At 38.1% G+C, this 12257-nt stretch overlaps 1 protein-coding gene across 4 annotated transcripts in view; it reads left to right on the top strand.

Moving 5' to 3' along the window:
* Positions 1–12257, top strand: part of Nvl (nuclear VCP like) — a 48899-nt gene that overhangs the window by 13422 nt on the left and 23220 nt on the right. For all 4 annotated transcript variants that reach the window (XM_075989335.1, XM_075989336.1, XM_075989338.1 and 1 more), the window contains 5 exons: positions 210–311; positions 2665–2782; positions 5047–5191; positions 8282–8525; positions 11100–11318. In XM_075989335.1, the coding sequence (XP_075845450.1) occupies positions 210–311; positions 2665–2782; positions 5047–5191; positions 8282–8525; positions 11100–11318 (828 nt within the window). The remainder of the gene's footprint in view (positions 1–209; positions 312–2664; positions 2783–5046; positions 5192–8281; positions 8526–11099; positions 11319–12257) is intronic.

Genomic DNA, 12257 nt, shown 5'->3' with positions numbered 1-12257 from the left:
GAGAGCCAACTTCTACAAGTGGTTCTCTGACCTCCACGTGTGCTCAGTGGCACACACAGATACATTCATGGATGCATAGTAAGTAATAATTTTTTAAAAATAACTTAAACAAAACAACCTAATTTTGACAGGGCAGATTGGATAGGGAAAATGTAAGGAAGTTAAATTGTGTTTACTCTTTAGTCACTCTTCTCCGTGTTTGTGCACAGGAACTTGACTTGCCAATTCTGAAAGTGGCCGCACCAGAGATTGTGTCAGGAGTTTCTGGAGAATCTGAGCAAAAGCTCAGAGATTTATTTGACCAAGCTGTGGTGAGTCAGCTCTTGCCCATTCGGCTTTTCTAATGCTAGTTGCTTTATCCTATTCATGGATTTCCTTTTGTAAAAAGGTTTAGTAGTAAAAATTTAAAGTGGGTTTTAATGATGAGGACTCTTGGCAAGTAATCTGTTTCATATGAAATCAAACAGGTAATGTTTTTTTGTGCTGTCGTACCTGAGAGTTTAATATCCAAAACATCTTGTCCTTATGATATTTCATTCACTTTGTTTCTCTAGCTTATGTTTGACCAAACAACTTGCAAACAATAGGAGAATTATCATATTTAGGATTATACAAGCACTGTAAAACTCAAGGATAATTGTTCTTTATATGATTAGAGATTAAAAGGAAATTCACTTACCAGAGGAAAAAAATTATAGCTCACTACAATTTCTGTTATTAAAATTTAAAAGAGAATATTTGGGTCTAGTTGAAGTTACATCTTCAGCATAGTAAGGGTGTAATTGTCTGTATTCTGACTAAGAAAGTTGGAGACAATTAAGGGTCATCACCTAGCATGGTAGGGAGGAGGCTATCTACTCTACCCTGTTACTTGGAGTAACCTGCAATGGTAAAAAATACTCAACTCTCATAGAGTTTCTTTTTTTTTTTTTTTTTGCTTTTTCGAGACAGGGTTTCTCTGTGGTTTTGGAGCCTGTCCTGGAACTCACTCTGTAGACCAGGCTGGTCTCAAACTCACAGAGATCCGCCTGCCTCTGCCTCCCGAGTGCTGGGATTAAAGGTGTGCACCACCATCGCCCGACTCACGGAGTTTCTGATTGTTTAAATCAGAAGATTATTTTTTCTCAGACAGTGTGTTGATATGTTGTCTAGCCTGGTTTTAAATTCTTGGCCACACAACCTTCCTACCTCAGCCTCCTAAGTGCTGTGATTATGGTTATGCACCACCATGCCCAGATGAAAGATGTCTTAGAAAACATTTAACACTGTGTCCAGTATAAAGCAAGGGTCCTGTAAATCATGACGTGTGCTTGAGCAGATAGGCGTCACCACTGTGACTAAAACTAAAAAGTGACGCAAAGTTTTTCTGTTGTGTTTCCTTCCCTTCCTAAGCTTTTAGACAGGGTCGTAGGGAACCCAGTCTGGTGTCAGGATTCATGTGTAACTGTGGATGACTTTGAACTTAGGATCCTCCTGCTTCCACGCAAGTGTTGAAATGACAGTTGTGAACCACCACACTGTGTTTAATTTTGCATCTTTATTTGCATCTAAAATATATAATGGCTCATAAACATAACCATTATGACTACTAGAAGCTGATGTGAAATAGAAAAATGTGTTTTAACTGCAATAGTAAGTAATTATTCATTTGTAATAAATGATATTGAATATAAATTATAAAAATACATTAATTTTTAAAAATATTAGTTGCATGCCAGTCTCAGTTCCCTCTTCTACTACCTTCTCCCCGCCCCTGCATCTGCTCTTCAGATAGTATAAGGCCTCCCGTGGGAAGTTAACTAAGTCTGTCCTATCACCTCACTGGGGTAGGACCAAGCCTCACCACCACCGCCAGTGCCTAGGCTGAGCAAGATATCTCTCCATGAGAAAGTACTCCACATAGTCAGTTTATGCATTAGAGTTAGATCCTGGTCCCACTGCCAGTGGCCCCATATATTGCCCAAGCCACACCTCAGTCACTTCTATTAGGGATCCTAGTTCAGTCCTGTGCAGTATCCCCATTTGTCAGTCTGGTGTCACTGTGCTCCCCCTGGCTCAGGTCAGCTGAATCTGTGTGTAACAGTTCTTGCTGTCCTAGAATTCCTGTAGACTAGACTGGCCTCAAACTCAGATCTTCCTGCCTCTGCCTCCTGAGTGCTGGGATTAAAGGCGTATGCCACCACCATCTGGCCAAATTTTGACATTTTTATGTTAGAGAAAACGTCATACCATTTGAGCAAACCTGTATTTTCTATTTTGAAGTTTATTTTTACTTTGGTTTTGTGAAATGGGATCTCCTCTAGCCAGTCTGGCCTGGAACTAGAGACATTGCCTAGGATGTCCTTGAAATCTTGGTCTTTCCAAGGCCCAAAATTAATAGCATGTGCCACTGTGCTTAGTTTAAAGCTTTTAAATGTAGCATGCAAATATATCTGACTTACAGAAGAATTTCAGAAGGTATTTCAGAACCATGATGCATTCCGTTCTCAGAATATCTGGTTCTCTTAGGACAGAGCAATCAGAGGCATTTTTGTGAACTGCCTTTTTCATGGTTATTCTTTGACTCATCCTTGAGCTTTAAATTTCTAAAGAATACATAAACGTTATCTACCAATATAGAGAATTTATTTTATAGTCATATCTTCGTGTTATTTTTATTTCTAGTCAAACGCACCCTGTATTGTTTTCATTGATGAAATTGATGCTATTACCCCCAAAAGAGAAGTTGCTTCAAAAGATATGGAACGAAGAATTGTAGCCCAGCTTCTAACCTGCATGGATGGTCAGTTTAAAATAATGAATTTGTTTTAAGATAATATATTTCTTAAAATAATGCAAGTCGTATGTGCGTTTATGAACCATTTAAATAGTGAATCTCATAATAGGATCTTTTTTGTAGAAGATTTCCAGTCTTTCCAAATTGTGTTGTACTCTGCCTGTGTATGGATGTATATATGTGGGTACACATGTGTGTGCCAGGAGTGTTTACATGTGTATGTGAAAAGGGAATCCAGAGAACAATCTCAGATATCATTATTTAGGGACCATCATTAATTGAATAGGCTTAGTGCTTGCCAAATAAGCTAGACTGACTGCTGGTGAGCCCCAGGAATCTGCCTGGCCCCATCTTTCCAGCACTGGGATTACAGGTGTGCGAGGTTTCATGCCTTTTGTTTTTCTTTAATGTGGGTTCTGGGAATTGAACTCAGGACCTCATGTTTGTGTACCAAATGATTTTCTACCTAAGCTGTCTCCTCAACTCTGTAGTAATTAAATATGCATATATTATGTTGTTTTGCTTTTGCTCTCTACAATTTCAGGGTCACATAGTACCTACTGTTGTCCCTTAAGAATATCTTTGGGAGAGAAATAATAAAACCTTAATGTATTTTTATTTCTGTCTTTAAAAAATATTTTTACTTTTGCTCTTGTGTGGTGGCAGGTGCCTTTAATCCCAGCTCTCTGGAGGCAGAGGCAGGCAGATCTCTGTGTGTTTGAGGCCAGCCCTGTCTATACAGTGAATTCCAGTTAGCCAGAGCTACAATGTGAATCCCTGTCTCTATCCTCACTTCCACAAAAAAGTACTTTAAGTTTGTATGTGTGGTTTTTATGTGTGAGTGCATTGCCAGTAGAGAACATAAGATCCCTTACAGTTACAGGTCATTTTGAGCACCCAGGGCTGGTTATTTGAAACCAAACTAGGGTCTTCTGAAAGGACACTATGAGTTCTTAATTGCTGAGCCGTTTCTCCAGCCCTATGTTTACCTCTTTTAACTGTAATAATATTCTTTAAGTTTACTATGCAGAATTAAGCATTTCTACCAGTGTTTCCTTATAGAGTTTGAGGCTAACCTGGCTGCATAGTGAATTATAATCCAGCCAGGTATATATCACAAAAACAAGAAAAGAAATAGAATATGTTTTGATGTCATATTTCTGTAATCTATTATCCAAGCACATAGAAAGCTGGGACAGGATAATTGCCATGAGTTGTAGGCTAGGTTGGGTTACATAGTATATTTCAGGCCCAGCTTTGTCTAAAGAATGAGACCCTGTCTCAAACAAACAAACCAAAAAAATACAAATGGAAAGTTAATTTGAAATACTACATAACATAATATGTATTACAAGTTTCTTATTGTGCCAATTTATAAATTACTTGTTGTATTTTACCTTTTGTGCAATGCCAGGGATTGAACCTGGGTCCTGGTGTGTGCTCTGCAAGCTCTCTACCATTGAATTTACACCACTAGTACCCTATACTGTTTCATTTTCATCTTGAGTTTTCTGTCATGTTTTTGAGACCTATAGTATGAGAAAAGCTTTTAATAGATGCTTGCTAATAAAATAGGTACATTATTTATAATGTACGTAACATTTGAATGCCATGTTATTTCCTGAGGCAGGGTAGGCTAGACTCTCTCTGTTTAATTCTGGTTCAGCTGACAGAATATTTATGAAAGCTAAAACTGGTAGAATATTTGTGAAAGATAAAAGTTAAACCCCGTATTCTGTTTATTCCTGAAAATCTGTCTCTAAAATAAGCCAGAGCAACTTGGGATGTTCTATCCCACTGTCTGGTTCTCCCCTATTCTTGCGAAACAACATTGCTGCCTTCCTCTCTCCCACTGCTGGGCCATTTACATTGTCTGTGTGCATTGCCTGTGCCCCTGTGTGTTTTCACTCATACTGTTGTTGTCTTAGAACTCCAGTCACGTTTCTGCAGGGTTTGTTCCTGTGAAGCCTCATCTCCTCCATTGTCTGTTACAGTGCTTGGTTTATCCTGATTGTTACTAAATTTCTTGAAACTTGTCTAACACAGTGTTTCCTTAATTATGCACTTCCTAGTCCTTAGTAGACTGTGAATTGCAGCACAAAAGGCAATCTTTATCTTCTTCACACTTTTACTGTATTAGACAATGATTTAAAGTATTTATATATTAAAGTACACAAATGCTCTCTAACCTTTAAATGATTTGTGTAAACATTGTTGTCCTCAAGTGTCAGGTGACTTGTTCTCTACTCTTTTATGTTGGTCCTCACTAGATCTGAATAACGTGGCAGCTACAGCTCGAGTTCTGGTAGTCGGAGCCACTAACCGACCGGACTCTTTGGATCCTGCTTTAAGACGTGCAGGAAGATTTGACCGAGAAGTATGCCTGGGTATCCCAGATGAGGCTTCCAGAGAAAGGTATATTATAGAATGACGTTGTTTATATTCCACTGTGTGAGCTAAGCAACAGGTTTTGAAAATAAATAGTAAGAATACAATGTAGTGCATTCTATCTCTTGTCTGTCTCTCTCATTGGGTTTTGTTTGTTCTGTTTTGAGTAGTAGAGTAGAAATCTAGTGAATGTTGGAAGCTGTTACATTTATAATGTTTTTTTGTGATGCTAAAATAGTCACTAGCTACTTTTAGGAAAAGTAATAAATAATGAAGGGAAATCATTGCCTTAGAGGGGCGGGAAGAAGAAAAGGTGGAGGAAGTGGTAAGAAAGCGCTGTGTGTAAAAGGTTCAGCACAGGTCTATTCCATCCTTTCCTTCTTCCCAGTGTCTGATGTCACTTCGTTTTTCCAAAAATAATTATTAGTCAACAGTTTCTAAGATGTTGACTTCATAATTATTTGTATAGATAATAATTATGTTAATATGTATTCTTCAAACAGCTTATTATCAAGGTTTATTTACTAATACTTTTATATCTCCAACAAAATAATAATATTCATATTGCTCATATTTATTTATTTGTAGAACAGTTGAGCAAAGTTGTCCATGCCTGTAATCTCAGAGCTATGATTCAATACAGAAAGTAATCCCAGCTCTGCCTCATAGTCTTATGCCAACCTTTAATTTTACATAAAAATAATAATTTAAAAAGTAGCTTACTTTATGTGTAAAATACTAACAGTGCTTTAGCTTTAAGATCTGTGGAGAGTAAATTAATGTAACCTAGCACAATGTCCTGACCAGAGAACGGTTTTAGCGCTGTGCTGGGGTTGCACTCAGAGTTTGCTCAAACTAGACCAGTGCTTTCTTTTTCACTGAACTTTGCCCCAGCCCTAGAAGATAAGTTTTAAGGTAACATGATAATTTATTTTTCCTTAAAAAAAATTTTTAAAAAGAGTTTATTCCCCCCCCACCCCCGACAGGCAGTGGTAGCTCACACCTTTAATCCCAGCACTTGGGAGGCAGAGGCAGGTGGATCTCTGAGTTCAGGGCCAGCCTGGTCTACAAGAACTAGTTCCAGGACGCGCTCCAAAGCTACAGAGAAGCCCTATTTCGAAAAAACAAAACAAACAAATGAAGTTTATTTAATGTGTATAAGAATTTTTCCCACATGTGTGTTTGTGCACCACATGCATGCCTGTTGCCCATGGAGATCAGAAGAGGGCAAGAGGGCATCAGATCTCCTGGAAAATAGACTTACACACAGTTGCTAGTGGCCAGTGGATGTTGGGAATTAAACCCAGGTCCTCTGCAGGAGCAGCAAGTGTTTTAAACCACTGAGTCATCTTCTCACACACCCCCAAACTCGACTTTTGTTTTATAAGAAATCTTCAACATACATGAAGGGAGAGCTGTTTTATTTTTTTTTTTATAAAAAAATATTTTTGAAAATTTCATACCTGCATACGATGTGTTTTCATCATATTTATCTCCCAGTCCTTGCCCTAACTCCTTGCATATACACCTCTTCCTGCCCCATCCTCTCTCAACTTCATGTCTTCTTCCTTTTTTTTTTTTTTTTAAATAACCCAGAGTATATGCTTCCCATACACACAAGTGGATAGTGATAGAAGTAGAGGCAGTTTATTAAGAAAGAAAAATGGTACCGGGTGGTGGTGGCACGCACATTTGATCCCAGCACTTGGGAAGCAGAGGCAGATGGATCTCTGTGAGTTATAGGACAGCCAGGGCTATGTAGAGAGACCCTGCTAGTTAAAAATGGTAGAATAGAAAGTAATGGTTGCCCTTAGCCATTCTGACAGGCGTAAGATGGAATCTCAGAGTTGTTTTGATTTGTATTTCCCTGATAGCTAAGGATGTTGAACATTTCCTTAAGTATCTTTAGCCATTTGAGATTCTTCTATTGAGAATTCTGTTTAGTTCTGTACCCCATTTTTTAATTGGGTTATTTAGAATTTTAATGTCTGATTTTTTTTGAATTCTTTATATATTTTGGAGATCAGTCCTCTGTCCAATATGGCATTGGTGAATATCTTCTCCCATTCAGTAGGTTGCCTTTTTGTCTTATTGACTGTGTCCTTTGCTTTGCAGAGCTTCTCAGTTTCAGGAGGTCCCATTTATTTATTGTTGTTCTCAAGTGTTTGTGCTACTGGGGTTGTGTTTAGGAAGTGGTCTTCTGTGCCCATGCATTGAAGACTACTTCCCACTTTTTTCTTCTATGAGATTCAATGTGGTCAGATTAATATTGAGGTTTTTAATCCATTTGGACTTGAGTTTTGTGCGTGGTAAAGATATGGATCTATTTTCATTCTTCTACATGTTGACGTCCAATTATGCAGCACCATTTGTTGAAGATGCTTTCTTTTTTCCATTGTATAATTTTAGCTTCTTTGTCAAAAATCAGGTTTTCATAGCTGTGTGGATTAATATCTGGGTCTTTGATTCATTTCCATTGGTCAACGTCTCTGTTTTTATGCCAATACCGAGCTGTTTTCCTTACTGTAGCTCTGTAATAGAGCTTGATGTCAGGGATGGGGATGCCTCCGGAAGTTCCTTTATTGTACAGAATTGTTTTGGCTATCCTGGGTTTTTTGTGTGGCCAAGGCATTCTGTCAGTTTAAGGTTAACCTGTTGTGTATATCAAGTTGCAGGTCAACAAGAGCAACACATTAAAACACTGTTTCGGGGGGGGGGCAAGCTTTTGGTGCTGAATAGAAGTATGGTTTGAGTGTAGAGGTTTTTTCTGATAAGTTCATGTCTTGCTTGCTCTGAAAGTGTCCCCATAAGCTATTTCCTCTAAATATTGCAAAACGCTTAAAAGTATATATATATATTTTAAAGGCTATACTTATTATATTCCTTATAATGCATAGCATAGTTCCCAATAAATAGATATTTAGTAAAAGTTTTTCTGGATAAACTTGGGCATGTAGCAGTGACCAAGCATTTATTGAGTGAATGATTTTTCCATCTTATTCATGAGACTATCAGTAAGGATTAATATAGTATGAACTTTCAAATAAATATAGTTAGGAATTTGCTTTTACTATTAGACTGGCGGGTCTAAATTTTTTTCAACTGTCATTTCTACAGAATACTTCAAACTTTGTGCCGAAAACTGAGACTTCCAGAAACTTTCAATTTTTGTCACTTAGCACACCTAACGCCGGGCTTTGTTGGTGCTGATCTGATGGCACTTTGCAGAGAGGCGGCCATGTGTGCAGTCAATAGGGTCTTGATGAAGCAGCAGGAGCAACAGAGTCCTGAGATGGAAGGGTTGCCCCCTAAAGGAGCCCAGGAGGAGAGGCGGGGGGCTGACCCCACTTCTGAAACACAGGTGCTCTTCAGTGCTCTCTCCGTCTCTTTCTCTCTCTCTCTTGTATTTATTTGTTTATTTTTTAATGAAGATTTATTTATTTATGTATGAGTGCTCTATCTGTATGTATGACTTAGTGCCAGAAAAGAACATCAGATACCACTAGAGATGGTTGTGAGCTATCTCTTGTGGTAGCTGGGAATTGAACAACATCCAGTGCTCTTAACCACTGAGCCATCTCTCCAACCCTTTTATTTTGTTTTTTAGTTATGTGGGGTATTTTTGTTTTGTTTTTCTCTTTTTCTTTTATTTATTTATTTTGAGACAGGGTTTCTCTGTTTAATAGCTCTAGCCATTCGGACCAGGTTGACCTCACACCTCCCAGATGCTGGGATTAAAAGTGTGGGACATCACTGCCTGGCATAACGCAGGTTTTCTAATCTGTAAAAATATAATTTCACAAAAATGCAGAAGCACTTAAATTTCCCAATTTCCAGGTAGATAACGATATTTTCATACACAAACTAGCAAATGCTATAAACTTTATCAGTGCAGGATGCTTTTTATGAGATTTACTGCAGGGCGCTACTAAGTAGAGCTGTATTTCATTTTATTTAGAATTTATTGTTTTATGTGTATCGATGTTTTGCCTACATGTGTATATGAGCAGGCATGTGTGCCTGTTGCCTGTGGAAGTAAGAAGAGAGCTTCTGATGCCCTGGGATTGGAGTTACAGATGGTTGTGAGCCACTTGTGGTGCTGGGACTTGATCCCAGGTCCTCCACGAGAGTGGTAAGTGCTCTCAACCACTGAGCCAGCTCTTCTGCCCCAGAACTGTAATTTAAATCTCATTTTGTTCAAATTTAATTTTCATATGAATTTAACTTAAATTCAGGGCTTACTTTAATCCAGGTTTGGCCTGTTCGTTATTAATAAGTATTTATTGGGAGTGCCTCTAAGTGCTCGATACAACAATGAGAAATCAGGGGCTGCATTTAAAGATCTTGGTAAAGTGAGACTATTGGGAAAAGTAAGAGAGCACTATAAATATCAGAATTTCTTGAATAATAACACATTCAGCAGGTATGATACTGGTTGTTTGCCTACATGTATATGTGTACACTGTATGCATTCCTGCTGTCTGAGGAGACCAGAAGAGGACATTGGATCCCGTGGAACTGGAGTTAACAAACAGCTGTGAGTTGCCATGGGTGCTCTGAATTGAACTTGGGTCCTGGAATAGCAGCCATTGTTTAGCCGTCTCTCCAGCCTGAGTGTGGTGGTTTTAATGGCAGCAGTTTGCTGCATAATCTTCCTACTTTGATAATCTGACTGAGTCAAACACAGCGTCTTTTATTTTAATCTTAGTTGCTAGTATTACCTTTCCTAGCACAAAGCACACAGTAAATATATCAGTATCATAAATCCATATAGATGTTGGTTACAGGATGAATAAAGAGCTAAAACAGACTAGAGACATGGCTCCCTGGTAAAGAGCTCTTCCAGAAGATTTGGGTTCAAATATCAGAGCCCATATGGCAACTCTCAACTGTCCTTAACTTCAGTCCCCGAAGATCCAACGCCCTCTTCTGGCCTTTGCAGGCACCATACATAACACATGGTACACACAGAACACCTATCCACATGAATTAACCAATTAAATTTTTTCAGGTGATAGTGGCATGCACGTTTAATATCAGTACTTGGGGGGCAGAGGCAGGTGGATCTCTGAGTTGAAGGCCTGTCTGGTCTACAGATCAAGTTCCAGGACAGCAAGGGATTCACAGAGAAACCCTGTCTCAGGGCTGGGGTTGAGGATGGGGTTTTTTTCCTGTCCCTTCATGATCTTCACAGAGCAAGCAATCTCCCTTTGGACTAGGAAAGCTGCCTACCGTGTATTTGATTTATAAGGCGTTAAGAACCTTATGAATTTATATTGTTGCCAGCACAACTTTTTTTTTTCCTTTTCTCTCTCTCTCTCTCTCTCTCTCTCTCTCTCTCTCTCTCTCTCTCTTTCCTTTAATTGGTTTTTTGAGACAGAGTTTTCCTGTGTAACAGGACTAGCTGTCCTGGAACTTGCTTTGTAGACCAGGCTGACCTCGAACTAACGAGAGATCTGCCTGCCTCTGCCTCCTGAGTGCTGGGATTAAAGGTATGTGCCACCAACACCTGGCAAACATAGCTTTTCTTAAGTCGGCTGTTTTATGAATACTTAGAAATGAAATGAAATTGATGAAATGGATATCATCCAACTGCCTATGTTTGCATTATCTAACTCTAGTTTAAAATTTAGAAACATATTTAATATCAAATCAATTTGTCTTCTCTCTTCCCTTCTCTGACTATGACATGGGCCACTAATACTGGCCTAGAAATTATATTTATATATCTTGATTATAGTTGATTTATCTTTATTTAACCAGATATAGTATCTACTTAGAATGAAATGAATATATCTTATATAAAGGAGAAAGAAATTATTACAATACATAGAAGCTCATTAAAGTTACTGTAACATGTGGAATCTTAGAATAATTATTTAAATTGCATGTAACATTGTGGTTTACACTTTTTTCCTTTAACTTTGTCTTAAAGGATGAATTGCAAAGGCTGTTGAGGTTGCTGAGAGACCAAGATCCCCTCTCACAGGAACAGATGCAAGGACTGTGCATTGAATTAAATGATTTTATTGTTGCTCTAGCGGAAGTCCAGCCTTCTGCCAAAAGGGAAGGCTTTGTAACTGTCCCTAATGTGACATGGGCTGATATTGGCGCCCTGGAAGATGTTAGAGAAGAGCTCATTATGGCAATATTGGTAAGTATATCAGCTATCAGTATCACTGATCATGAGTTAAGATCTAGTTTAAAAACAGACCTGCATGCATGTCTACCAGATTATATTATTTTAAAAAAATTTAGACTTTTATTTTATGTGTATGAGTATTTTACCTGTGTGCATATTTGTGTACATGCACATGCCTAGTACTGGCGGACGTCAGAAGGTATCAGATCTTCTGTAACTAGAGTTATAGATTGTTGAGAACCCCTCTTGTGGGTACTGGGAACTGAACTCAGGTTCTCTGCAAGAGCAATAAGTGCTCTTAACCACCGAGCCATTTCTATTGTTCCCAAATACATCTTTTGAAATGTAGCTTTACTGAGATATAATTTTATTTATAATTGGAAATTCAGCCTCATTTGTCACCTTTTTTAAGTCTAACTGTCCCAACAATGAGATGTCATTCTCTTGAGATATTTCATACTCATTATTTTGGTTATATTTGATTTCTATTATAGTGAATTCAAGGAAAACAAATCCTGGTTTCATACAAGACCAATTTGTATGAAAACCACCTTTGTGTCTTGGTTGTATTCAGGAGGATCAAGGCAGTTTTACACCCATGGAACTTTGGTTTGATTTTAGTTTACTTTTTCTTTTCTGCTTATTGACCATTTTAATTTAATTATGATCCATTTAATGTGTATGTACTATCAAAAGTGAAAGTACATTAGAATTGCAGAGAACAGGCATGTGTGGCATTTGACTGTGTGCATGGTCTGTTGTCTCATGATTTCCTGGAGAAAGCTGTACCTGGATTTTCATAACTTAGAAATTTGGTTGATTTTCTAAAACTTGATTTTAGAATATTGCAGTAGTTTTTCTTGACCTGGGGTAATAACTCAGTCATCAGGTAAGATAAGGACCTAAGTTTGTATCCCTAGAAGCTATATTAAATCAGATGCAGAAGTGAAT

The sequence above is a fragment of the Microtus pennsylvanicus genome, chromosome 10 (genome assembly GCF_037038515.1).
Source record: "Microtus pennsylvanicus isolate mMicPen1 chromosome 10, mMicPen1.hap1, whole genome shotgun sequence".
NCBI classification, from domain to species: domain Eukaryota; kingdom Metazoa; phylum Chordata; class Mammalia; order Rodentia; family Cricetidae; genus Microtus; species Microtus pennsylvanicus.
This window is presented reverse-complemented; position numbering and strand designations above follow the sequence as displayed.